At 40.1% G+C, this 27,558-nt stretch overlaps 1 protein-coding gene across 2 annotated transcripts; it reads right to left on the bottom strand.

Annotated features, from left to right (window-relative positions):
• Positions 1–423: 423 nt before the first annotated feature.
• SRI (sorcin) lies at positions 424–27,558 on the bottom strand. 2 transcript variants are annotated; one of them, XM_051961419.1, is made up of 8 exons: positions 27,382–27,558; positions 21,985–22,068; positions 15,998–16,067; positions 8,366–8,409; positions 4,588–4,735; positions 3,998–4,111; positions 2,300–2,358; positions 424–828 (listed from the first exon to the last, which is right to left on the bottom strand). In XM_051961419.1, the coding sequence occupies exons 1-8, from the start codon at positions 27,400–27,402 to the stop codon at positions 802–804; spliced, it is 567 nt and encodes a 188-aa protein (XP_051817379.1). In that variant the 5' UTR covers positions 27,403–27,558; the 3' UTR covers positions 424–801. The 2 variants fall into 2 exon arrangements, with proteins under 2 accessions (XP_051817379.1, XP_051817378.1); XM_051961418.1 differs by lacking the exon at positions 27,382–27,558 and adding an exon at positions 22,524–22,669.

Here is a 27,558-nt window from a genome sequence, read left to right as displayed (position 1 = left end):
TAAAATATGGAAAGAACTTTACAGGTATTATCTCACTGGATAATCTCAAACCTGGTAGGCTTTATAGATTTGAGGCTGATTTGGTTGGAGAAGTACAATTGCCAGACACTAGACTTAACCCCGAGATGCTTGACTCTCATGTGGTCAACCAAATCTAACATTCATTGTCCATGAAATTTGGAGCCTTGAGTTTAGCCCTAATGGCTTGAATTCAAGAAAAGGATCAAAATTCAGAGCTAAAATCAAATAAAAAGTAATTTGGTTTTCAATGTGCATAAAAGACAAAGTCAAAATAGATCTGGACCACCACATTCTCTTTTCTTTTTGCACATAGGTCAGGTATCAATTTTTAAATTAAACATTTCTTCAGCACTTACTACCACATAAATGACAAGCTTCTATATAAAAGGAAAGACAACCATGACACATTCATCAAAAGGTTTTAGTAGATCATAATTGAAAATACATAGTATGGCTCAAACACTGTCGCCATCTTAAATTTATATAATAGTGGCGTAGCAAAGAAAATAAAGCATGATTAACAATGGCTCAATGATATGCCCAAAGTCAAGGCATGAAGTGTTATACTTGATCTTAAGTTATTAAAATTCCTTTTTTTAATAAACATTATCAAAACTAAAAACAAAAACCTTAATTGTATATAAAGCAACAAATCTTTACAAAATGAATCTTTGAGAATGTGCCAATGTTAAATTACACACGTTACAGATGACAGATAAACAAACGCAAAGCAAAATGCAAAGAGGAATGTTGGTTTGCCCACCATCTTCTTCCTTTGATTTAGACGCTCATCACACACTGTATGAACTGTGGGTGAAAAAAAGTCAGTGTTACAATGTGTCCAAAGGATCATCAACAAATTGTGTTCTATACTTTTTTTATTATGAGAAAAATTCTTTGGTATTATTATAAAAAAGTTACAATGTTGAATACAAGCAATGAATGGAAAGGAAGATTGCACTCTAAAAATACAACACACCCTAACCACAAGCAAAGGCCCATGAATTAGCTTAAAAACAACAAAAAAGGACTAATAGTCTTAGTCTCAGATGATTACTGTAGTTATGAATCTTAATTTTTTCCATTAAAAGTCTTCTGAAAAAAGTTTATGTTTATCCAGCTATTTGCACATTGGCAGGAGCTCCATGAAATATATACTTTCAATTAAAAAATACATTATTTTTAAAATTTCTACATAGAAAATTGGACTTTTTTCAACTTTTCCATAGGAAAAAAAGTTAAAATGCTATCACTGTTTTTAACTGAGGCCTAAGGAAATTAAATGATGTGCCCAACATTACCGTGGTAAGTAAATGTCAGAGCTGGGACTCCTACATCCAGATCTCCTGACTTTTCAAAATGCCCTTTCCATTCCTTACACTGGTTCACAAAGATTCCTGTTAGAAAAGTCCTTCACAGAAATGACCAGCAGGATGAATACAGAGAGGACTGGCGAGACTTACATGAACTGATGCTAAGTGAAATGAGTAGAACCAGAAGATCATTATACACTTCGACAACGATATTGTATGAGGACATATTTTGATGGAAGTGGATTTCTTTGACAAAGAGACCTAACTGAGTTTCAATTGATAAATGACGGACAAAAGCAGCTACACCCAAAGAAAGAACACTGGGAAACGAATGTGAACTATCTGCATTTTAGTTTTTCTTCCCGGGTTATTTATACCTTCTGAATCCAATTCTCCCTATGCAACAAGAGGACTGTTCGGTTCTGCAAACATATATTGTATCTAGAATATACTGCAACATATCCAACATATAAAGGACTGCTTGCCATCTAGGGGAGGGGGTAGAGGGAGGGAGGGGGAAAAAATCGGAACAGAAACGAGTGCAAAGGATAATGTTGTAAAAAAAAAAAAAAAAATTACCCTGGCATGGATTCTGTCAATATAAAGTAATTATTAAATAAAAATTTAAAAAAAAAAAAAAAAGAAAAGAAAAGAAAAGTCCTTCACAGATCTTACAATGCTATTAAAATGGGAACTATTTTTGTCCTCTAAGATTTCAAATCACAGGACCCCAGGATCTCTCAAGAATCACAATGACATAATCGTCTTCAAAGTGGTGAAAGGTGGATGTAGCTCATTATGCCAGAGCTGCTCTACTCTTTCAGAGAAAAGGTTACCAACTCTTACAGATCATCAAGAGTAGAGTTCACTTCAAAAGGGAGCTTGCTAAATTTAGTTCAATCAGTGAACACAGCTTCCCCTCCCTCCCCCCCCATCAAAACCTTAAACAATTTACCAAGACTTACATCATCATATGGGAAATTCACAACACCTTGTTGAGCTGTATCCCTTCTTCGAAAACTATCTGAAAAAGTATGGAAATTAAATGTGTAAATATTCTTTCATGGTATTCTCATGATTTTAGATTCTAGAAGAATCCAAATAATACAGGGTTAAATTTAGTAATCAATGACAAAAAATTAGGTTATTTCAAAATAAAGCAAAATAAAACCAATTTAGATCAGAGAAAAGGATGAATTTAGGCAGATCTTTCAGAAGGAGTTAGGCAGCATGAATCCTACAAACAATTATAATCCTTATTAAAATGAAACAATGATTTTAGAGTTTTTCTAAAATTTCTATTATTTACAAATTTGGCTTCAAGCTTGAAAATAAAGCTCATTTATGTTGTACAATTAGCCTACAAAAAACTTTCAAAGAAACAAAAATTATATTTGTATACATATTATAAGAAACCAAACATCTGTAACAGGTAACTCCTTTTTATGATAACAGCTAACATTTACATAGTATTTTAAAGTTTGCAAAGCACTTGACAAATGTTATTTCATTTCTTCTCCACAATACTCCTCCCTGTCCAGAAGAGGAAATTTGAGGCTTAGGCTAAAAGACTTGCCTTGTTGGGGTTCTACAGCCCAAGGCTTCCCTACCATTTATTCACTGATGCATAATTATCAAGATTACTAATTAATGACATAAGTTTTTGAATTGCATTTGAATTGCAATTGAATTACAAACATCTAAAGGTCACATATTAAATCTGGCAGTAAATAGATGGATCGGAGCCCTCTGCTCAAATACTCTACAACATAGGTATTCAAGAAGTGTTTGTGGAATGAAAAAAATTTGTCCTCCCAATTTTATGCAAAGTAAAAATTCTATAATGGAAGAAGAGGTATGACAAAAGTAATGTAAGTGTAAAAATTATACATGAGGAAGCAAAGACAGAAGAAACAAAGAGAATAAAATATTAAAATCTCTTCCTTTCAAAAAAAAAAAACCCTGAAATAGCTGAGCAATGTTTTAATTCTTTGTAAAGGGATCTAATTAGTTTGCTTTCAGTAATAAATCATTGGAGTCCTCCTGTGACTTGATCAAAATCAAACAAAAGCAGCATGCAGCAGTTATTTATTTTATCTATTTTGGGGGCAATAAAACTTAGTTAAAATTAATGTAACATAGTAAATAATTGCAAATAACTATCTGCCAAAAGATTTCCTATGCCATCTTGGGAAGAACACACATAAAAGGGGGAGAGGAGGAATTAAAGGTATAGGGAAAGGAAAAACACATGCCGTAGCATTAGTAGTGATGGGTCAGAGCCAAGGATCTAGTGCATATCTAGCTAAGGAGGGTGGACCTCTTATCCGTTGTTCCTTATTTGTCCCCTGCAAAAACCCTATTCTGTCTGATGGACAGTACCCCCTTATCTGTACCTTACTCTCCCATGTAGCTGTTAGCTTGTTGGCTAATTCCCAAATTTTCAATAAACTCCCAATTGCTCTCTCGGAGAATCAGCTATGGCATTAATAAGTTCTTTTGTGACTATAAGATAATTTCTTTGAATTCTTTCAAACTATAAGCCATGACTTTCACACACATCAAGTACTGCCCATCAAAAATGGCACTGTTTAATAGGCATTCAAGAAAAGCAGTGTCACAAAGATGAATGGATACCAGCAATATTCCTTCCCAGAACATACCAGTGAGAGCTCTAAGTTTTACACAACAGGCAATGTAGTCATCAAAGGTAATCTTTCCATTGGTGCTATATCGCTTTGCAATTGAAGTCACTGCTTGGGGGCTCAATCTAAATCCTAAATGGAAGAAAAAGAAAAGATGACAATGGTTGAAAATTGATTAGGGATATGAGGAGACACCTATGACTTTTCCTTTGGTGTTGGGTGGGAACAAGGATCCACTGATATTGTCAGATGATGTTTTGCTGCTTTTTTCCCTTTTTTAAACAAGATATTTTTAAAATTATGAGGGATGCCTCTCTTTTGTTGTGAGGTACATGACTGATTTAGTTGCACATGAAGGTTTAATCTTCATAGGGGACAGAAGGAAGGATATGGCAGAAACAAGCTACAACATTATTTTTAAATGTATTTTTAAGTCTCAAAGTCTTTTTGAAGTAAGTACTTCAAATAAATTCTATGAACCAGAACCTGTTCTAATTAGTAACATCACATTATTTTCTAGAAAATCTAGAAAAAGAAAACTATCTATGTTTCGGTCTGGATAAACTATGATTTCTAGCAACTAGGAAACTTTCATTATAACTACTTACCCATGGTCCCCAGGGCTTTCTGCAGCTCTTGTGGGTCCACAGTCCCACTTCGGTCACTGTCAAAGCTTATGAAGTGTTGTCTCCAGCCATTCAACACAGCCCAAAGTTCCTTAAATTCACTAAAGCCCATGGTGCCAGACATGTCCCTCTGATTGACAATTAAGGAACATGACAGGTTTACTTCCAAAATAAATGCCATAAACAACAAAGGAACAATCTGAAAGTGAGGAAAATGTTATCATTTCCTGGTTGGGGGGAAGATAACTACTAACTATGTATTAAGCCACAATCCTGGTCTATAATGAGGTGGCTCCATAGGTTTATTTATGCTAGGCAAAATTTTATATTATTTCCAATTTTTTATAAACCACATTGTCTTGCATATGAGTTATGATCATAAAATTAGAATCATTCTATTAGCCAGGCCCAGAAATTAAGGCTTGCTAATAGAAATGCATTCACCAAATTACTAACAGAGAGGAGCTGGATAAATGACTTAGTAAATAATCTTGATTCAAGGTCTCCAATTCCCTAAACTACTACCCAAAGTTAGGCCTAAAGGAGGACCAACCTGGCTCTGCCGTCTCAGGTAACAGCTCAATTCTAATTGGTCTTTAACAGAGCAGGTGCTCTGCCCTTTGGATACCTAAGGGAGATTTGGAGATGGGCTTTTCCTCCCTAAGATTATTCCCCAAGGCTATTTACTAAACATACACAAAGACATCTACATTTGTGCACACACACATACAGACATATATATTCACGCATAAATACATATGAAGAGGAAGGAGGGTAAGCACAGAGAGAGAGATCATTTGACACTATGTATTAGACAGACTAAGTAATTACCTCCCTAAAGCTCCAGCAGGTTGGTGAGGAATGAGGGCTTTATTAAAGCTGCCCTTCTCTTAGAAGGCTGTCCTTCCTAAAGCATCCAATGGTCCTACTATGGAAGTAACCGCAAAATTGCCCGTTAAGGAAGTCAGGCTCATCAGAATGTAATTTCCAAGAATCTATAAGGAACCCTTATTGTCTATAGCAATGGCTCTGGAAATCTGCCAACTTTCCCTTAAGAGTAAATATTTTTAAGGTCAGGTTACCTACTCTGGACACTAATATAACAAGTAGTTGATTTTCTCCAAAATTCTGATGTCATATATCTCACACATACTTTAGATCTTATACACTCACTAGAATTTGATTTTATACCTCTGGCCTACTGCTCTCAAAATTAATTTTGAATTGGAATTTTTTCTGCCACAAACTGGGAATGACTATCATTTAATCCCCATGTATCTCAGCTTTCAGCCTACCATGTGCTAGACATAGGACTAGATACAAAAGTGCTGTAGATATGCAAAAACAAAAGGAAGATGTCGGACTAGGCCATTCAGGTTCTTTCCAGCTCAAAAATCCCTTGATTCCAGTCACATATATCAGAACTGGTTTGTTGTTCATTTTAGAAGATATCCATTGGGGAGGAGAAGGATCAGTAATCTGGTGTGCTACAGAACTTTCATTTATAACATAAAAGTTAGCACTGATAATCAGAAAATCTCCAAGTTAGAAGTCTTATCAATTGCAAAAGCCTTATCAGCCCAACCTAGTCCTGAACAATCGAAAGTTCTGTATTGTTCTGGCCACCTTCATCTTAAGCCCTCTGATGATGGGGAAAGCACCACTTTCTGAGTTAGCTCACTCTATTTTTGAACAGTTGTAATTTTTTTCCTTTTCACTGAACCAAAATCAGTCTTTCTGCAAATTTTGTGTCTTCTGGGGACAAGTCAAACAAACAATCTCCCATTCCTATGCCTTTGAAGACAGCTTTCTTGTCCTAACAAAGCCTTCTGTTTTCCAGGCTAAAAATCTGCAGTTCCCTCAGCCTATTGTCAGATGGCATGGTCTCCTCACTACACTACAGACCTACAGTTTACCAACATTCTTCCTAAAATATAATAGGTCAGTTTTAGACCTAACATGCCAGATACAGTATTATCAGGACAGAATAAAGTAGACTAGCAGCTCCTTTTTTCTGACATGATGCCTCCCCTAATACAATCTGAAGTCACATTTACTTTGTTGGCTAACATGTGAGAAGGTTGACTCATTCTGCATTTACAATCTACCAAAAACCTTGTATCTTTTCACAGGAAATATTATCTACCCATGTCTCTTTCACCACAATTATATGGTGGGAGTTTATTTTTTGAATCTGGTACTGAATATCACATTTTCCATATCAAATTAGCTTACTGCGATTCTTTTGAATCCTGATTTCATTATCTAACATGTTAGCTACTCTTTCCAGTTTCGTGTTATTTACAAATTTGACAAAGACACAGTGTTATCAATTAAAATGTTGACTAGCACAGGACCAAGAAAAAATCTCCAGTCTACTGGAGATCTCTTTCCATACTGACATTAATTCAATCAATATTATTCTTTGGGAATAGTCATTCAACCAATTCTAAATGCACTTGATACTATTCCAAGAGATCCATAAAGCTTGATGTACACAAAATGTAATTATCTGTATCTTTAAATCTAATAAAATAGATAGCATGATTCAGCATAATACATAAGCAAACATATCTTCTTCAGGCTGAAAAACATTTGTTATGACATCTGTCTCACACATACGGATTCTATTTTAAATGAATTTGGCTGTTGTGATAAATAAAATTCATTTAAAGGCATTACTGAACTTATGGAAGCTTCGTCATCCTCTATCTTCTCAATCAACAAATACCATTAATAGAAATTATTGTCATGTCTAAAACTTTCTTGCATTAAAATGGATACTCAAACTTTAAAAGTTTGTCCTAGTTTCAAACACACTAAATTCTCATTTCCACCCAAAATAAAACCTCATCAACAATATGCTACCTTCACTTCTCCACACATTTGTTAGTAAGTTTTTCCTACTGAAATAATTGTCACCTTCTACAATTTCTATCCCTTGGTCACTTGGTTCCAGTTTAAGGAGAAAAAGTTCAATCTCTCTCTACAAGGCAGTTTACAAATATTTGAAAAGTTATCATGACTTTTCTTTTCTAGGCTATCCTCAATTTCTTCAACCAATACTCATGCCCCACTTCTGGGTAGCTTCCAGTTGGTTGATTGGCCTTCTAAAGTGAAACTATCAAAATTGAACACAAAAAACTTAGCTCAGGAATGACTAGGAAACCATCACCTTCTTTGTTCAAGATCCAATTTTAAAACCTAGACTTCTACTTAAGCACTCCTAAAATCAAGATTTTCAATGATTGTAGTGCCACCCTCAGATTTTTATTCATTCTTTTAAGAAGTGGAAGTCATATATAAAATCTTAGGAAATTTTAATAAAACTAAAAATATTTTATCCATAATCAACATAATCCTTGTTTTTATCACCTGAATGATACTATGTATCACTAGTATGCCAAATAAATTGGTTATTTTTTCCCCCACCAAATGACCAGAGATACAAAAGTATTGTGACTGTTTAAAATCATCTTAGCCTTTGCAACCTCAAGAAAAATATTTTATTGGCAGGTCTGAACAGCTTTTGGGAGGACAATGTTTTTCATTCATAAAAAAAGAGTCTAATAAACTTCCTTTACAATCTCAAAATTAAATCAACATTTTAGACCAGCTTACTTCAATAAAAAAGTCATTGCTTATGCTAATAGTATTTTGTGTAGCACTGAACAATTACCTTTGGGTTAATCTGTTTATTACTCTAGGAAAATATCACTGTGTCACAATTATTGTAGTAATTTCAGCATTAAAAGGATACATCCAACATTGAGACCATAAGCCTGCAAGTCTCCAGGTTGAAAGCTGTCAAAGCAAAAAGAGCATAAATTCAATATAGTAATACCATCACATAGATTCCAATTATACTGCATACAGTCAATTTATCCACGCATTTATTAAGCACCTAAGCAGCAAAGGCATATCAAGAATGTGACAACTATTTCTTTCTGGAATTTATTTAATAAGAATAGAGTAATACATCATTTTTTCAGGATCCTTGGAGAGAAAAAAAATCATTCCTTTATGTAAATTTTATAGATAACTAAGGCATTGCCCTCCTTTAAGAGATAAAAGGGATTATGTTTACCACTCTGATGCACATCTTTCTAAAATGTATTATACGCTTCCCTACCTCCTGAAGTACAAGAAAGTCTAGATAGGAGAACTTTCTTCACCAATGAAGCACAAAGTGCCCAGAGTCCCACAGTTCTCAAGGACTACCTTCCAAGCTCGTCCTTCCTGATTCTAACTCCCATACACTGGCCATTTTGCCATGCTGCTGCTGTGTTAAAAATGAATGTAATGAAACCTTCTGCTAACTGAGGTTCATCATTGCAACATCAGGACCACTTTGGATTCGTCGGAAACTATAGCTTTGTGGAAGATGGATCCCTTATCCCCAAATTAAAAGATGGGAGGCTGTCACACGGGGCCATTACGATGTGGGTTTTCTTTCTTTGGCTGTTCCTCTCCCTCAATGTCTGGATAAGAGGAATATTTCTCAGCTTAGCTCACCCAAGCCAACCAGCACATTAGCACACACTCCCAGGGCCTAGCAGAGATGTCCAAGCCAAGGCAAACAGTGGCTTAAATGGAATAAAAAATAAACACACATACAGAAACTTATATGTCTAATGGGATTCAAAGTATGTGACAGACAGGGCAGAAAACAAAAGATTAATTTGGATAGAGCGAATGCTCTAATGTGAGCTCATGAAAATGTATTTGGGCCAGAAAATTCATCAAGAGAAGCTTACGAGACTTATACAGACTATTAAAGAGAAGCTTTCTTCCTACTTCCCAATAAAATTTAAATCAAGCTCCCATCTTTTATCAAACAAATAGCAGCAATTATAAAATAAGAGCAAATTGCTAGAAAGCAGATTTTCAATTTTTGAAAAAAATCTCTGAATGGATCATCTCCCACAACTATCCTGAGCGCAGGGGCTTTTTCTAGTCCAATTTTGTTCTTTCAAGTACTCATCTTATTCACAGATAAAGGAAACACAAGAGCAATGTCTCTAAAGACTATTATTTTTCCCCCAGATTTCATTTTGCTTCTTAAGCTTGCAGGGTTTCTACTATGAAGTCCCAAACTTCAAAGACCTTCACAATCCCCTTTCACAATCTATATGCACAAACTAAGATTTTCTCAAAATGTTTTTCTTATAAAGCCTGGAAACTGGGAGGTACTATATTTTACCTTCATTTTACAGAGGAAAAAATACAGGACCTGAAAAAGTAAGATAAATGCTGGGAATGAAAGACCTACTAAGTGTCTTTAGCTAGGTAGGAGACAAAACTTGGTTTATTGACTTCTGGCCAAGGTTTTGGAAACAGAGCTTTTCTAAGAGATGCCTGAAAATATAATGCCGTACAGGAAGAAGGTCAAAGAGTTCCTCAAAGTTCAAAGAGAAGAAGAAGAGGCAGAGATGGATTTTAAAGTACAAGTTTATGCCATGTGTCTCATTTTTAGGCCACAAATGGGCTCTTTAAAGCTGTGCTAACTCTGGCTCCTTTTCCTTCCACACAGCTCCTTGAGCCATCATCAAGAATGAAGGGAAATCTGAAGGGCTCAGACTCTCTGTGCCCCAAAAGGGCAGCTAGGAGAGCAGGCAAGTTACTTCCCTCTCTTACGGGCACTGTCCCTACCCAATCCCAACTTCTCCTCTAAGTCTAAATCTTCAAGGAAAATACGGGTAAGGGGTAGGCTGGGATGCCGCAGACAGGCCAGTCTCTTCCGTGTTTAGCTGGTTTTAATCAGGAGATGGTGCAAGGCCAAGGAGTGGCAGAACAATGTTCTCCTTCTAGGACTGACACAAGGAACTGACAAAAGAAGCATTTGATCCAGAAATGAGGTCTGGATGAATTCAGAAAGGCTATACTCCTGGACTGGGCTTTCTGTGTCTGCTGAAGCCTATGCATCCTTCTCAGAAGAATGTTTCAACTGGCAATAAAATAACAGGAGTATCAAGAAACCAATTATATAGAAATAAAGATGTAATTTTTTCTCCTTTCCAAGTTCACAGACTCCTACATGGTCCCTGCAGGAACTTTACACTGAGATGTGCCCCAAATGTCTTTCTTATCATGAGTATAATATTTTCAATAATATGTTAAGGAAAAACAGTAATAACACAATTTAATTCTCCTCATAACTTCCCCGTCTGTACTTATTTTCATAATGAGCTTAATGGTAGAAAAGATATACAATTTCTGTATTACAAAATGAGACACCATGTGTCATAATTACTATTGTTTTAAAGCTCAAGAGGGACTCTACTGTTCAATTGGGAAGAAATAATCCATGAAATAGCCAGAGTAGGCAAATTAATCCAATCATAAGGTCCAGACGAATGAATGGTATAGTTATTTAACTGAAGCAATCCCCAAAAGTAGCTTTCTCAAATTAAGACTTCAGAATCTAAACTAATCTGGCCTGGTCCAATAAGTATTTATTAAACATTTACTAGATGCAAGATGTGCTGTGGATAGGGATTATAAAGACACAAGGTACCTAGTCCCTCCCCTGGACAAGCACACATTCTACTCGGGGGTACAAATAATACGCCTACGTGTGGGTCTGGGGATGGAAGGCGCTCGGGAAGCTGCCTGTAGCCCAGGTCAGGTAAGCAGGGGCTTGGAGGCAGCTGCAGCAACCAGGGCCCGGGGCAGGCCGGGGATGCCTTGGTGAGAAAGCCGGAGGGCTGAGGGTGCAGCATGAGCTGGAGAAGGGGAGCTGGAGCCAGGCTGCAATGGGCTGGGGAGTCACAAAAGTCAGACTGCTTTACCCATAGCACAGCAGCGGCTCGGGGGCAGGAGGAACCAGAGGCCCGGAAGCTGGAGTTAGGGGAGGCTGCTGCAACAGCCTGGGCAAGAGACAGGCCTGATCCTGCGTCCCATTCTCGGTCGCACCAGCACAAAGGAGGGACAGATGAAGATGAGGGAGTAGGAACATGACTTGGTGAAGGGGTGGAAAAACCAAAAGGAGCAAGAAGGACTGGCTGGCTCTCCTTTGGTTGGATAACTACTCCCACATTTATGTATTTAACTAGCAATCATTCCTGAGGAAAAACATGGCCACGAATAAATGGAGAGCATGAAGATTTAGTACCGTCAAACACAATCTCCTGACATTTAAAATGACCAATCAAGCTTTTTTCAGATACACAAGCCAGGTACAGCTCAGCTGAAAACACTACAGCATTAAGTCTCAAGAAAAAAATACTGCTTAAGGCAAGCAAAGCTGTCTTACAAATTATCTACCTATAGGTGTGTCCAAATAATACAAGATAAGGTTCAAGAGGAAGATGAGACTTCAGGAGAGGAGAAAACTCGAAGGTGTAAATAATTTATATAACCAGTAACCCATCCGGCAGTCACTGAGTTAATTGTTAATAAAGACACAATTTAACAAATAGATGGTGTCATGGAAAACCAGAAATCGGAGGTTTTAGTTCTAGTTTTATTACTCAACAAGGACCTAGAGGATATCCCTATCAGTCCCCAAACTTTCAGTACAATGCAACAAATGCCTACTCGGCTAAATTCAGGGCTTACCTGTTGTGGACAATTTGAAAAGACCGAATTCCTGATGTCTGGAAGCTTACAACATTGCAGAAAGAAGTCATGTTTACAGATAACTAACATGATAAGGACCCTGGAAAGGTGCTGCATAATGCAATGTGAAGGTCCAAGAAAGCTAACAGGAATCAGGGAAGCCTTCATGGAGGAGATGGGCTTTTAAAGGTGAGGAAAAATTCAAAGGGTGTATGAAGAACTTCAAATCCAACCTCAGATACTTACTAACTAGCAAGTCACCTAATCCCCACGTGTCCTGGTTCCTCATCTGTAAAATGGGGACACAATGGAGAAGGAAATGGCAAGCCACTCCAGTATCTTTGCCAAGAAAATCACAAAGAGTCAGACACAACCGAATGACTGAACAAACCCAAGAAACTCAAAAGAAAAAAAGGTCATTATTCCAGGTCCAGAGAGAACAGTGTGGGTGGAGGAGGGAAGAAGCCCAAGGCATGACTAGGGAGTGTGGTTTATTCTGGCAGAGGAGATGGTGTCCTGAAAGGCAAATCTGAATGGGAGGGGTGTCCCAGGGTGGGGAAGGCCTGGAAGGAGTAAGCGTCTTTTTAGCCCAGGGCAACCCAGGGAGGCTGGAAGGACTTTAGGGGCCAGAAGGAAAGCAGGAAGGGTAGGTCAGCATGAGGGCCACAGAGAGGGATGGGGAGGGCAGCGGGGGGCAAAGGGATAAAGCTCTGCCAGAGCCCCGTCACGGGCATTTCAAGCCCCTTCCAAGCAGCCTCCCACCCACTTTCTCTGGGCTTACATGTCACTGTGAGCTCTCAGTTGGGACACACGGTTCTGGCTATTCTTCACATGTGACCGCCCATCTGTAGCAAGTCTCCAAGTATGGAATCTAGTCCTTCCTCCCCTTCACTCCCAGAATCCTTCAAGAAGCAGCTCACCCATCTTTCCTGATTTCCCCTCATCTCCTGCTACTAGACCATTACTCCACCCTGACCCAAACCAAACCTTTATCTGTTTTTATGCATTTTGTAGATATTCCTGCTGCCTAGATGGAATGTAAACTCTGTATCTCCAGGGCCTGGCATACAGCAGGTATTTAATAAGTGCTTATTGACTGACAGAGTGAAAGCAGTAGCAATAATGAGGAGAAAATTAGGAAAGGGCTGTTAGTTCTTTTTTTTGTTAATTTATCTTTAGCTTCTTTACCTACACAGCTGAGATAAGTCTGCTGGACCTTCAGGATTATAAAGAGAAGCAATGTGCTGAGTTTGAAACACTGAGTTCTTCAGAAGACACATTATTACATAGACAGAGGCCTTCATCTATTTAATTCAGGTAGTCACTGTTGAGGATACCAACTCCCAGGGACGCCTCTATCACAACAAAAGGGAAAAATTCCCAGCTGCATCAAAGGCTAAAATGCCCTAATTCCAACCCAAAAGAAAAGCCCTTGTCCACGGAGGCAGATGAGTGCTTAGAACTTCGTCCCTGCTGTCACCAGCACAGGATCAGAGGTTGGAAGGAGTCCTTAGAGACTGCACTGCCTCCTGCTCTAATGACAGGGAGGGGCAAGGAGTCTGCCTCAGGTATCACGGGCCAAAGTTCTCTGGGTGTTATGCCCAGAGCACCTCCCTATGAGAAAGCTGATCCCAAAAGGACTCTGAGAGGGTTCTTCATCCCAGTTTACAGGTATGGAAGCTGAGGCCTAGAGAAGGCAGGTGGCTTGTCCAATGGCACACAATCATCAAATGGCATTGCTGGGACTGGAACCCAAATCCCGAGACTCCAAGTCTAGTACCCTTTCATATGAACATGAAGAACAATGCTCGGTAAATGCCATTTCCTTCCCATCCCCATACTTTCACTTAAAAAATTAAAAATATGGGGCAGCTAGTTGGTGCAGTGGATAGAGTGCCGGCCCTGAAGTCAGGAGGAACCGAGTTTAAATCTGAGCTCAGACATTTAACACTTCCTATGTGACCCAGGGCAAGTCACAACCCCAATCGTATCAAAAAAAAAAAAAAAAAAACTTTATTCCATGCTATTGTGAAAAGAGCTGTGATTTTCATACTAATAGATAGGATCATTTAGATTTCTCAGAGGGCCCTTTTCTGGCTTGGGAATCAGAAATTCACAATGTGGCTGAATTTTACAATCATCCTGACAATGGCACTTCTCTTGGGCTGTCCTCTATGGTTGTATTTTAAGTGAAGAGACGCAAGGTCTATACAAACTGTTCCTGTCACACAATTCTGGTGATGTGCCCTGGGCAGGATTTGAAACAATAACCTAAGAATTGATGTATCAGCCTCCACTCCCGAGGCTGTGTTGAGAAGCCGCCCAACCCCTGGGAATGACTATCGCCATCCCTCTTCCCCCTCCCTCTCCACTTAGGATTTATGTATAAAATCTCTGCCTTCACAGCAGCAGGCAAAATCTACTTCCCAGAAAAGCTTCTAGTTTGCAAACTGCATCCTTCACTCTGAAATGGATGTTTTTTTGCAGATTGCTGTCAGGATGTGTCTTTTACAAATCCATGTGCAGCTGTGGATTGCTGCCAGTGTACATGGCTGGTTTTGTGTGTTTCTGAAATTCACTGATATTAACCTTTTAATTATGTGCTTGTTTTAGAGCTGCGGAGTGTTTATTTTGTGGACCACCAGCAGAGTCTGGATTACTTGTAATTGTGTTATTTTTCTTTACAGTGTATTTGTGTATTGTGTGTACTTTAATAATTAAACAATATTATTATATTTTTTCCTTTGAAATGAGACACGTATGTTTTAAAGGTAAAAGAGAAGGTTGAGGCAGTTTCGAACAGCTCTCCCCCGGGAGGAATGTGTGTCTTTCAAATGTGTTAAGAAGTATGGCTCTGACTGTCCCTCATTCGGCCAGGACTGTGTTGCTTTAACTAGTGACAACTCCAAATTTTGCTGGCCCTCTTGGGGAAGCTTTGGTAAGATCAATTTAGAGTATCTACAGTAGCAACTAATAAATAAGGAAACTCAGACTCTTGAATGAGAAAAATGGTATATTCAAAGGCAAAGGAGAGAGAGCATAGGTCTGAATTAGAATCAATGAAAGAAGGACTAAATCACTGAAAATGTTCTCCTTAACAGCCCCCTAATTACCCAACCACCTAAACTATACCCATCTTTACCAAAAGAATCCTCCAAGAATGTTTACATTCCCTTTCAAAGTTCAAGTCAAAATTTGCCCAGGAAAATCCCCAAGGGCAGTAGCTTGATCAGGATCTATGGTCTCAAAATCTGGCAGCATGGAGATGTCCAGGCTCTAGCCAAGGAGTTATCTCAGCGCCAGCGGGGACCCCATAAGCTTTGCTGAGCATTTCAATGCACCCCATATTCATATAGACCTGGGTATTCAGACCTGAACCAATTTACGGTTGCCTTGGTCCAGAAAGGGGGAGGCGAAGAATTGGTACCAAAAAGCTGGCTGGGAAGATCTGGATGAAGACCATAAGATAGACTGGGATTAAATGAACAAATTCAAAACCACACAAAATGTTCCCCAACATCTGGCCATCGTGTTTCTGTGACATGCAAGGTGGGCAACCCAAACCATGCTGATTGCTTGGAGGGGGACAAGACTCGCTGAGCACAGTAAAGAGACTTCCAGGAGAAGGCATGGAAATAGTTTATGGAAAATTATGAATTCAAATGAAATCTTAAATGTCAGCAATAAGCAGCAATTCAATAGAGCTGTTAAGATTCCTAATACTGCTGACCAGAACAAAAGCCTTCAGCTTTCTTAATACACAGACATTAATACATAGTCTTAATAACAGTCAAAATACAAAAAAATAAGAGTATTTGAATTATGGACTTACGTTTATATCCTCCAGCAATGCCTGATTGTGTCAGACATCTCTGCAACTCATCAGCATCTATCTGCCCATCCTTTTGAAAAACAAATAAACAGGAAAAAAGGTCACAATAATTTCCTTTTCTTGTTCTAGTTTCACTTTCAGTATTCGATTCCCCATGCTGTGGCTTAACAACAGGAGCCTAAGAAAGCAAGGGATCACCTATTCATTCTACTAAAGTGTCCCAGAGAACTGTGTAAATGGGAAGTTTCCTTAAGCTTCTTCTATTTCTATAAAGCAAGGGGATAAGGGGGGAGATGCAGTACTGTCAGAAACAAGCAGGGGTCTCAACCTTTCTATGAATGAACTACAGACAGGTGACCTCATCCCCATCTCTTCTGACTTCCAAAGGAAAAGAAGCAAGTGGAAAGTGATTGGAAACCATCCCACTTACCTGAAAAGCTGAGTCGGATCAGAGCAAACCCCTCCTCCCTGCTCCAATTTCCCCAAGAGATAACATGGTGTCACAGACAGGAATTTGAAGCAAAGTTTCTAAGAATTTGGTTAGTGTCAAATACTACAGTAGGGGAAGAATAATGAGGACTGGGGGGAAAAACCACTGGAAGAAGCAGCGGGCGGTGGAAAGGACCTGAGAATGTGGTAACTCATTCCGATGTGGCTAGTGAGCAGCTCACTGGCTTTGGGGAAGCCAGGATCAAACCAACAAGTTGAGCTAGATCCTCAACTCATTCCCAGATCTCAAATACTATGATTCAGTGACTGAGAGGTTTATTAGGAAGCTTGCATTAAATTTCTGTCTGATTTTCACATAAAAGAAAAGGATTATTTGCGCCTACAGAAGACTTTAGCATTCTGAATTAAAAATAATTCTAACAAAAGGGAAGATCACATATCTCTTTTTAAAAAAAGTGTATTTGAAGACCTCTATTTTAGTATTCCCCTTTTACTGTATGATTTAATTGGAAACGGTATATATTTTCATCTTGAAGCATAAATGCACGCATGCATACACACACACATACAAAATCTACTTCATTTTCAAAGTTAACCCAACCTTCAAGTTTAGGTTACTTAAATATACTTATACATGGTGATGCACAAAAATTACTCTACTAAGAATATTTATATTAAAGTTGAAGTCTTTAAGTACCTTAACAGGGTTCAAATCCTACTTCTAACCTTGCTATCTAGATGATGAGAGCGATCAGGAACTCTCTCCAGATCTGTTTCTTCATTTGGAAGGGGAAAAGTCTGAGCCAGGCTTCTGAGGTCCTGCTGCATTCAGATGGAAGACCTTAAGGCCTCTGAATAATTCCGGATACATCCCCTAATTTGATTTGGCATGAATATTTTCATGTACATAAGCTTCTGTCCTAATCAAAAATCTCCCAATGATATCTGATATGTATGGAATAAGGCTATTACTGCTTCAGTCACTAATGCTCTCATGGCAGTTGCTGGGAAAAGCTGCCAAAGTCAAGTGTTTTAGACATAAATTATTTATGCAGATGATCAGAAATCTTTTTACCTTTCATCCTACTACACAGGAGAAAAAACCCAAATGATCTTAGTAAACAAACAAAGTGCTTCATCCAAGTAGAGCCAAAAGCTTAATTTCCTTTTCACAGAATTGGGCAAATTATTTCTTTAATACTTTACAGTTACCTGCCACCTACTTAGTTGCTTCTCTGTGCATGGCAGGACAAGAATAAAGAATAAGAGTTGCATGTTAAACATTCTGAGTTTCTTCAACCTCACCCCCATAAAAAAATCTTCACAACCTAAAGCTCCCAAAGGCAAAAGCACCAGAGACTGGTCCTGTTACCGGGTTCAATAAGTTACAAAGGAAGAGGCGGGCTGGTGGCGAGGTGGATGAAAGGTAAGCAGGCTGGAGTCACTTACAGGGCTGGGTAACAGGCCACCTAAAAATACTCCTGTTTTAGCTTACCTCAGCATGGGGTGTCACAGATCCTTATCACCAGAGGATTAAGTAGACGCTCAGTGGGTGCTCATCTCTCTAGCCCTATTTTCCAGCCCATCTCTCCCACAGCTACTTTAAGTGCTTTCCCAAGACATCTCCCCTCTAGGTGTGAGGAAAAACAGAACTACACAGGCTAGAAAGCCTAATCACCTTAAGCCATGGCCACATGGCCTTATTTACTAAATAACAGCCAGGGCCTCAAAGTGACTTACTTCCAGAGTGGGACCCTCTACATCCTGGTACTTGGGTCTTGGTCCACAACCCCAATAGGGCACGGAGGCCCAAAGGACCCCAGAGTTCCTTTAGGCATTAAGCCTGGGAGGGGAAGACAAAGCCTGGTGAACTGCTGTCCAGACATCTCAGTTTCAACTAAGCCCCATCTGGGATTGTCTTGCCAAAGATACTGAAGTGGCCGGCCATTTTCTTCTCCAGCTCCTTTTTACAGGTGAGGAAACTGAGGCACACAGAGTGAAGGGATTTGGCCAGGGTCACACAGATTACAACTCAGGAAGAGGAGTCCTCCTGCCCTAACTCTGGCAAGGGTAGAACAACCCGAATTCAAATTCAGCTCCAAACTCTTACTCCCTGGGTGACTCTGGGCAAAGCACTTAACCTCTGCCTGCCGCTGTTCTTCAATTATAAAATAGGAATTATGACGGTACCTACCTCCTAGGGTTGTTGAACAAAGCTCACCCAAGTGCCTGGTACAGAATAAGTAATTAATAAATGCTTATTCCTTACTCCTTTCTATACTTTAACCTCCTCCCCAAACTGATCACCCACCATCTTCTTGAACACCTCCAAAGAGTTAAGAAACTCATTACCTAAAGGTTAAGTACATTTCAACTTTGGGCTGCCAGGCTAGGAAATCCTTTATTATGCTGGACCTTTCTATTTCATTACTCTGCATTAATTGTGTCCTCAGAGTCAGCACAAAACAAGCATTCACCAATAAAGAATTCCTTAATAATAACATCATTCTTCTATCACAAACAACTGTGAAGACCTCTGGAAGGCAGCTCCCTGTGCCACCTGCGGGGTCTTTCCCCTCTAAGTATCTGATCCCTCGCTGCTCCTCAGGATGAGAGTTCCTAGTCACCCGTGTCCATCCTACAACAAACTCAACACGCAACCGTAGACCAGGGCTGGTCACGGAACCGCCCTGTAAAAACCAGGCTTCCATTAACAAAGTCCAGAACGGTGTCAGTCCTGTGTCAGGAGGCCACATCATGCTGCTGACTCCCTCAGTCTCTCGGTCTTTTCTGCAGGATCAGCCGCTGAGCCAAAGCAATCTCTCCCCTCCTTAATTCAATGAACCTAAATGGAAATTTTCTCATTCAATGTCACCTGATTAGACTAGGCTCATTATGTCAGTTCTGAATCTTTCTGTATCTTGTATGTCAATCAGGGAAACAGCTTTCCTTCTGAAGTTCCTGTCATCCCTGAACCTGAAGCCTGAGGGCGAGGAACTGAGTGTGGACAAATCGTCAGGACCCAGTCCTAACTCAGATCAGGTCTGGGATTCTGCACAAGTCACTTACCTTCTCAGCCTCCTGTTTTCCTCTGCAAAAGAGGGATAATAAAAGCACCTCCTTCACTCAGCCCAGGCTTATTTAAAGCACTGTGTCAAGGACTATTACTATTATCCTTCTGTACCAGTCACATTTCAACAATTATAAAGCACTGGTTATTTACAAGGATCTGTGCCCAGTACTTGGGTCACAAAGGGAAAGAACAAGAAACAGCCCCTTCCCTCCAAGAGCGGAACTCTGCTCACGCAGGCAAGTACAAAGTGAAGGGACAGCCTGGCCTGAAGAGCTGGGATTCTGGGGGACATTCTCAGAGATTTCCTGAAGACATTTTCATCCTGCTCTGGGGAAGCCCTGATGAAGCCTCAGTCTGTCCCAGCTTGTCCCTCACTGTACCTCTCAGGGACCCGGGAAGCTCAGGAAGGACATCCAATGACATCCCCATCCTAGACCCCAGACAAAGTCACACCCAATGAGGGGAGCGCCCTGAGTACAGAGGGATGGGGAGAAGCCAGGATGGGAAGTCCTGAAGAAGGGGGCTCTCAGAAAAGGCCTTTTAGAGGTCTCCAGGGGAGAGGGGGCTCTCCATTTCACAAAGGCAGAGAGATAGTCAGGGGAGCCGCTGGCTGTGAGGGAGTGAAAGGGAATGATGGGAAACAAGAATGCAAAGGGGGCAAGAAACATCCTGTTAAACATCAAATATGAAGAGTCTGCATTTTCCCCTAAAAGCAATCTGCCTACTCTTTTTTGGGAATATCAAGGCGGCAGCTGGGCAGAGAATGGAATGGAGAGCAGAGAGGCGATCAGGAGCTACCGCCATGGTCCCAAGTGAAAAGTGATAAAGGCCCCCCATTCTGTCCCCTTCCCACCCCATGCTGATGTCTTTCTTCTGAGACTACCTTCCATCTACTTGGGATGGATCTTTTATATATAATATTATATGTGTAAAATTGTACATATTATATATTATACACATACATAAATTATACATATATAATTACACACATGTTATATGTGTGTGTTATATATCATAATATGTTTTATATATATATATGTATGTATATATCATTCATACAGTGCCCTCTCCTTGGAATGTAAACTCTGGGAAGATCCTGGAGACAGCAGGTTTTTGGCTTTCTTTTTAGAGCAGTAACTTAGCAAGGTGCCAGGCACACAGGAAGAGGCTCTCCAGCTGATTCCAAGGATGTGGGGAAAATACAAGAGAAGAACTCCTGCTACTCAAATTCATCCTCTTAGAGTAGTCAGAGAAAGAACTGAAGTTCTAGTCTTTTAGCCTGAATATATTTCTCAACAATCCATAAAATAGGGGGGAAAAATACCAAATGGCCTCCAGTCCTGGAGAAAAGTAGGCTGACCATATTTATGGTAAGATGCAAGTGATGCAGTAGGAAGAACACAAGCTTTGTAGCTGGATTCAAATTCCACTCAACCACTTGAGGCTGTGTCTAAGTCGACCTCGGGTTCCCCATTTGTAGAAGAGGAGTGGGATTAAATGGCATTAAGATGGTCCCTAAAAAGTCCTTCCAACTTTAAATCCATTGTCTTAAAGTACAAGAATAGGAAAAGGAATGAGGGGCTTCTGATTTACATTAGTAGGAAAAGCAGCTATAGAAATTCTAAAATAAGTCTCTGACAAGTTCTCCAAGTAGGAGTTACAGCTTCTCAGTTTCTTCTCTTAAAACTACACACTCACCAACCTTTCAAAATAACTTTTAGCTATTGTCTATGATATCTGCACAAATCTTCAAACACTGAAGGGATGGGTTTTATGTGCAATCAGTTGAGCTCAGTTTTGACCCAAGCCAAAATAAATGATGAGTAATACATTTCTTACAATTTCTGAGAATGGAAAATACTTGGATGTCTCAATCTTTTTTTTTTTTTTAACATGAATCATTATTCATGTAAAGGGCATAGAGAATCATGTGGATTTTTTTAATATTTAAATTGATGGATTTTAAGAGAAAAAAGCTGATATAGGGGCTAAAAGAAAAGAGAAAATAATAATGAAAGACTAAGCATAGGGATCTATGCAAGATCAAGCCTAAAAAGGAAGCAAACAGGGTCCCCATCTCCAGGACAAAGAGGTAATGTGAACTCAAGATAGAAAATTGGCCATTTTTTTTTTTTTAAAAGATCTGGCTCATTCGGGAATTTGTTTTGCTTTCCTATGCAAATTTGATAGAAGAGTTTTGTTTTGTTTTTCTTCTCTCCACTTGAGAGAGAAAAATAAATGCTCGTTAAAAGAGGAACTAAATTAAGGAAAGAGAAAGCAACGTAGAAGTGAAAGAGCTAAGCCACAGGTAGGTTGGAAAAGAATGTTTGCAAAGCTGCAATTTACGGTTTTGTTTTGTTTTGTTTTTTTAAGGAGGGTTCGAGGTGCAGCTGCATCCCCATAAGTTACACAATAAGAACAGGCTGGCCAGTCTTTTAAAAAAAGATAAAAATGGAAAACTAACCTGTCCAGCAACAGCAGCAAAGTATCCGTATAATGGATCCTGAGTTTGTCCCGGAAAAGCTGGGCCTCCGGGGGCACCTCCGTACTGTGGACCAGGAAACACAAGCACATATTTAGCCGCCCTGAGCTAGGAGACAACGGAAGGTGTTTCCCACTGCCCCGGCGCTTCAGGAGGTGGCGCGCAGCCCGGGATGCTCTCCCACGGACGTGGGCGGTTCCCGCGGGACCCCTCGCTGCGCAGCATTGGCTCCCAAAGGGGGACAAATAACTTCTGCTGGGGCGATCCCGGGGCTAGCCTAGAGGCCCGCCCCGGGCTCCTCCCCTCGGGCTCGGGAGCTCTAGTCCTTCGGGGCTCCCTACTGCCCAAAGCTGTTTTCCGGTGGGGTGGAAGTTCCCTTTATCCAGGCTCCCGGGCCTCCCAGAACTCCCAAGCCCGGTCCCGGGGCAGAGGGCACCTGAGGCTTCCGCCGCGAGCCAGACCCTCCCCCTCGAAGGGCAGGCGGCCGGGAGCTGGGCTAGGACCCATCCCCGGGAACTCACCCCGCCTTGGAAGTAACCGCCTCCGCCAGCGCCAGGATGCCCTGGATACGCCATGACCGCGACAGTGACCGTGGCAGTCCCAAGTCCCCGCAGCCACCTCCTTCAGGCCCAGCCCTAGCCCCCGCCGGAGCTCTCCGGGCAGTCGGGACCCGCCCTCAGGATGTACCACTCAGAGCCTTTGGGTGTGGGGGAGACTGACTGGAGCATCGCCCCTCCCCTGGGCCACCGCCTCCTCGGGTTCCCCGCGGCCCTGCATCTCTCTCAACAGTCTTTCTCCCTCTTTCATTCCAAGTCTTTCCGTAGTTAAGGCAGCTAGGGGCTTGCACCCATACACGCACTTCTCTCGATCCCCTTTCTTCGAACAGAATGGTACATCCCAGCACACCAGCCTCCCTCCCGCATTCAAGCCCCAGATGCGTTCCCTTAATCCCCCCTCTTCTCCCAAACCTTTTTTGCTCCCTTTCCAGTTTTCTCTCAAGGTTATTTAAAAAAAACAAACACAAAAACATAAAAAAACTCTGCCAGGCTGGGGAGGCTGCACTCGCGGAGGAAACGGTGCCGACGCAGTGCGGGGGATGGGGAGGACCACAGGTCTGGCCTGGAGCTCTGCGGGAAGGCGTGGCGGCGGTCCCCTGGCTGCTGGCTGCTGGCTGCGGCCGAGCCGCGTCCGGGCCGACGCCGCGGGGAGCCGGTCAGTGCGGGAATGGGCCGGCCCTGACTCTCCTGGCCAAGTGAGTAAATCCAGCTGATTGTCCTCATTCTCCCTAAAGGCTCTCTGTCCCCAAGTGTTGGTTACCTGCAGTCACCGCCCATCAGGGACCACCCGTGTGCAGCTCTGTGCCTTCCGGGGACCACCTGTGTCCCTCTCTGTGGCCCTGGACATTGCTTCGTGTCCCTGCTCCGCGGAGAGCGTGAGCTCCTTGGAGGCTGACACTGTTTCATGTTTGTCTTTGTAGTCTCAGTGCCTGGCACTTTGTGGGGAAGGGGTGTTTGGAAGAGCAGGACTTGCGTTTTCATCCTCTAAGGATCTCCTGGCAGAAATGAAGATCTTTATCTGTTAAATTTAGGGTTGCCCTAGAACCTCAGAGATTAAAATACGTGCCCTGGGAGTCACAGCAGCAATTAGCCCAAGGGAGGACTTTCTCCTTTTGTCCTATTTTTATTTTTATTTATATTATATTTTATTATTTTTATTTATATTATATTAATATATATTTAATATTATTATTTTTATATAATTATATATAGAGATGATTTTATCCTATTTTCCCAAACACTTTCAATGTTGATTTTTGTAAGACTTTTGTAAGACTTCATGTTCCAGATTTTTTCTCTTACTTACCCCCTCCCCAAAACAGCAAACAATGTGATACAGGTTAACCGTGTGCCAAGGGAGGAATTTCAAATGAAGGAGCTGCATTAGGTGAGCTCTGCAATTGTAATTATATGTCTGTATCGACAGCTATCTTTCCCTAACTCCAAGATCTCTCTAGAGACCAAGTACACCGTCCTGCTTCTTTGTCTAGTGATATGAAGGACTTAATATGTATTTGCTGAAATGAATGATTCAGACAAAAATGTTGTCTTTTCCAGAAATGCTCACCATGAAAATATATGCTGTACACAGCTTGGACTATATGTTGTTTAATGGAGAGATGATGGCTTTAAATCAATGGGCCTGATTTGGTATCCTGGACCTGAATAACTTTGGACAAGTTATAATAATAATAAATTCTGGGCCTTTCAGTTTCTTATGTTGTAAATTTGAAGTAGTTTACCTATTAAAAGAATCTAAAACTTACCTTCTAGCCTTTTTTGCTAGAAACAACAGTTTGAAAGTAAAAGTTGTTTTGGTTTTAACTTAAATTCTAGCCTTTCTTGCTAAAAACATCAAACAATTTAAAAGTAAAGGTTGTTTTAATTTTAACTTAAATTATTTAGGTGTATAAAGGGGAGGCCTAAACTCACTGTTTCTCTGGTCCTCCCTGTTAAAAAAAAAATTAGATTTCTGTGACAAGTTTTAAATGTACCAAGCTGTGGTGCTGGATTGAATATTACATTTGTTCCAAATCTCTCTCCCTGACATTTTAATAGAAAAACATACTTCTCTTTTCTTCCCCAACTCTATGGAGAGTACCAGAGTCCAAACTCAAACTTAGATTTTTACTGAATGTTCAAATATAGAGTAGCTTCCTCTGAAATCAATGAAGGTCATCATCTTTGCAATTTGTAATCTTTAAAACTTACTCGTAGTACTAAGAGATTAAATAATTTGCCCAGGTTTACACAATATCTTCAAGAATCAGAACTTGAACTTGAGAAAGTGAGACTGATGACTTTGTACAACCCACCCTCACTGTAATCCTATTCACTTGCATGTGGTTCTCTGAGAAGGAAGGACAAATAACAGCAATCTATCCACCTGACCATACCGCTTCTTTGTGCACTTTTTGGGGGATGTGCATACCTCTAAAACCTAGTAAGTTTTGTTTCAAAAGTCAATAAAAATTTGAGCTCACCATTTGTATTTTGTTAAGAAAATGTTTTTTTTTATTCCCTCAAACAATAATAATCTAAATGGAGTATCCCTTCTTCATCTCACCCATCCACTTTGTCTGGAACAGACTACCCTCTTCTTCCCTTCTCCATTTCTCTTGGCTGAAGGTCTTCCATTCCTTTAAGGGGCACTTAGGGCCCACCTTCTTTATGAGGTCTTTTGAAACCCATCACCTCTATGTCATCTCAGAAAGTGAAATTAGCCCCCTCCAGTTTCTCTCTCCTTAAACTTATCACACTCATTCTTCCTCATTTCCGGGTTGTTTGCATATAATTCGGTGACATAGAACCATAGATTTAGCTCTAGAAGGGACATTACATGTCTTTGAGGTCATGGTTATTATTTTTACAGATGAGCTTTTCTTTGGTGGGAATCTTGAATTTTCCCTCTCCCTCAGCCAAAGCTTCCAGAAAGTCCCTTTGCCTTCATCAAAAAGCAAAAATCCATCTTGGGCAATACTTTTTTTAACCTTTGTAGTTATATAAAATTATGAAATTGAATTTAACAAACATTTATTAATGTTTTAGTCCTAAGGACTACAAAGACAAAAAATGAGATAGCTGTCCAGGCGATTTAAAAGAAAGCATCATTAGTACCAGGCCAGAACATCCTCTTCCTTGGAAATGAAGCAATATTCTAACTGAACAGCTTAACAGTTATTACTTCACAGTTGTGACAGTGAGGTATTTGACAGCAAGCTAGCTCTCAGGAGCAGGGAACAAACAGGTGCCAATAGAAACTTCCTCTACATTCTTTGTGGCTTCCTTCTGGGTGCGGCTTTTAGACTTTTTCTTTTAGCAGAAACTCATGCCGGCCTCAGGGGGAGTTGTAGATGGAAGATGTTATTACAGGACAATTTGTTACTCATTTCACTTATCCATTTTGACATTCTCAAAGGAGGAAGAAACCTATTAACTCTAAATAGGAACTACAGAAACTTCACATACTTGGAGCAGAGGAGCAATTGTGGGGTTCCATGGGTGTTGACAAAGCTCAGAGCCTGCTTTATCTGGACTTCAGTGTTTGTCATAATAACTTGTCATATTATTAAACAAGTGAGAGGAAAGCAAATAAAGTCTTAGAATTGGGGAGAGCTGGGTTCAAGTCTCCCATTTACTGATTGTGACAAAGCAAATCAATGAAGCTGCCAGTTTCACTCTCTAAGGTATAATTTGCCAGCAAAAACAATAGCAATAATAATAGCATTTATGCTTTAAATTGTTTTAAAACATTTCATGAAAATATCATTTTATCCTCATCAGAGCTCTAGGAGATGTAGCGCTGTTATTGTCCCCATTTGACAAATGAGGAAACAGGCAAAATTAAGTGATGTTAGGGATCACAGCTAATTATGCATTTTAGCAGATGCTGATCCTAGGAATGGTACCAAGTTTGCCACTTCTGGCCTAGAGCTGTGTAAAATGGAGTGACTTGGTTCAAGTCACATAATATGTGTCAGAAACTGGATTTGAAACCAAGAAAGTATTCCATCCACCGTGTCACAAGCAGCAGGTATTAGTAGTAGAATAAGCTAGTCTGTGTAGCATGAACAGAATCAGAAGCTTGATAATTCCCTAAGCAACCCTAAGCAATCAATCTGTAATTCTGATGAGACACATTTCATGTTACATAAAATGCAGTTATTTCTGCTATTAGTTTCAGGACATAATATGCTGTGTAAAGTAGCTGTTAGTATTCTTAAGTTATGTGAAAAAAACAGAAATTCTCTGTTTGGTTTTCACTGTTCCTTTCATAATTCTACCTTGAAAACATTCAAACTAGAAGACATAAAATAGTTGACTGTCCCAAGAATAAAAATAAAAGCTTCCCTCTCCTTCTTGGAAGTGAGTAAAAAAAAAATAGGGATCTGAATTATTTGTATATATGAGCCTTTGGAGGTTGCTCAAAATTGGATGTAGAGAATTAATACAGCAAAGTGAGGCTTAGACCAAATATTGTAGATTTTTCTGAAAGCTCATTCAGAAGTCTTATCAGTTGAGAATATTAATTAGCTTCTATCCCATCTCTCTTCAGAATTGCCTTTACCATTTTCCCCTAGTTCCCATTTTAATTAAGTGCTCTCTTAATTTCTTCCAGTTCGGTTTTTCTCACAGTGAGAGAAGTAGAATTAATTTCTTGAGGCTCCTATTTCATCGTTTGATCAAAAATAACTTTGCAAAAAGGGATTGGCTTGTAGGATTTTGGATCAGAAGGATAAAAGGGAAAGGTAAGACCTAGTAACAAGGATTTCTTTAAAAATCTTAAAACCTGCTTAACATTAGAAACATGTCTTGAACCTACCTGTACCTTGAAGTTGGACATGGTGGGGCTCACCAATGATCCCTGAAGAAATGTTCTTTCAAAGGTTGGCAGGAAGGTAATCTAGAAAGCCAGACTGATCACAATTACTTCTTGATACCTGGGAAATCAGTAATCCACGGCAAAACTTCAGCCCTGCAAGATACTTTTCCTGTGGTA

This window comes from Antechinus flavipes, chromosome 5, assembly GCF_016432865.1.
Source record: "Antechinus flavipes isolate AdamAnt ecotype Samford, QLD, Australia chromosome 5, AdamAnt_v2, whole genome shotgun sequence".
Classification (NCBI taxonomy): Eukaryota; Metazoa; Chordata; class Mammalia; order Dasyuromorphia; family Dasyuridae; genus Antechinus; species Antechinus flavipes.
The sequence above is the reverse complement of the archived record's forward strand: the minus strand, read 5'-3'. Positions and strand labels throughout refer to the sequence as shown.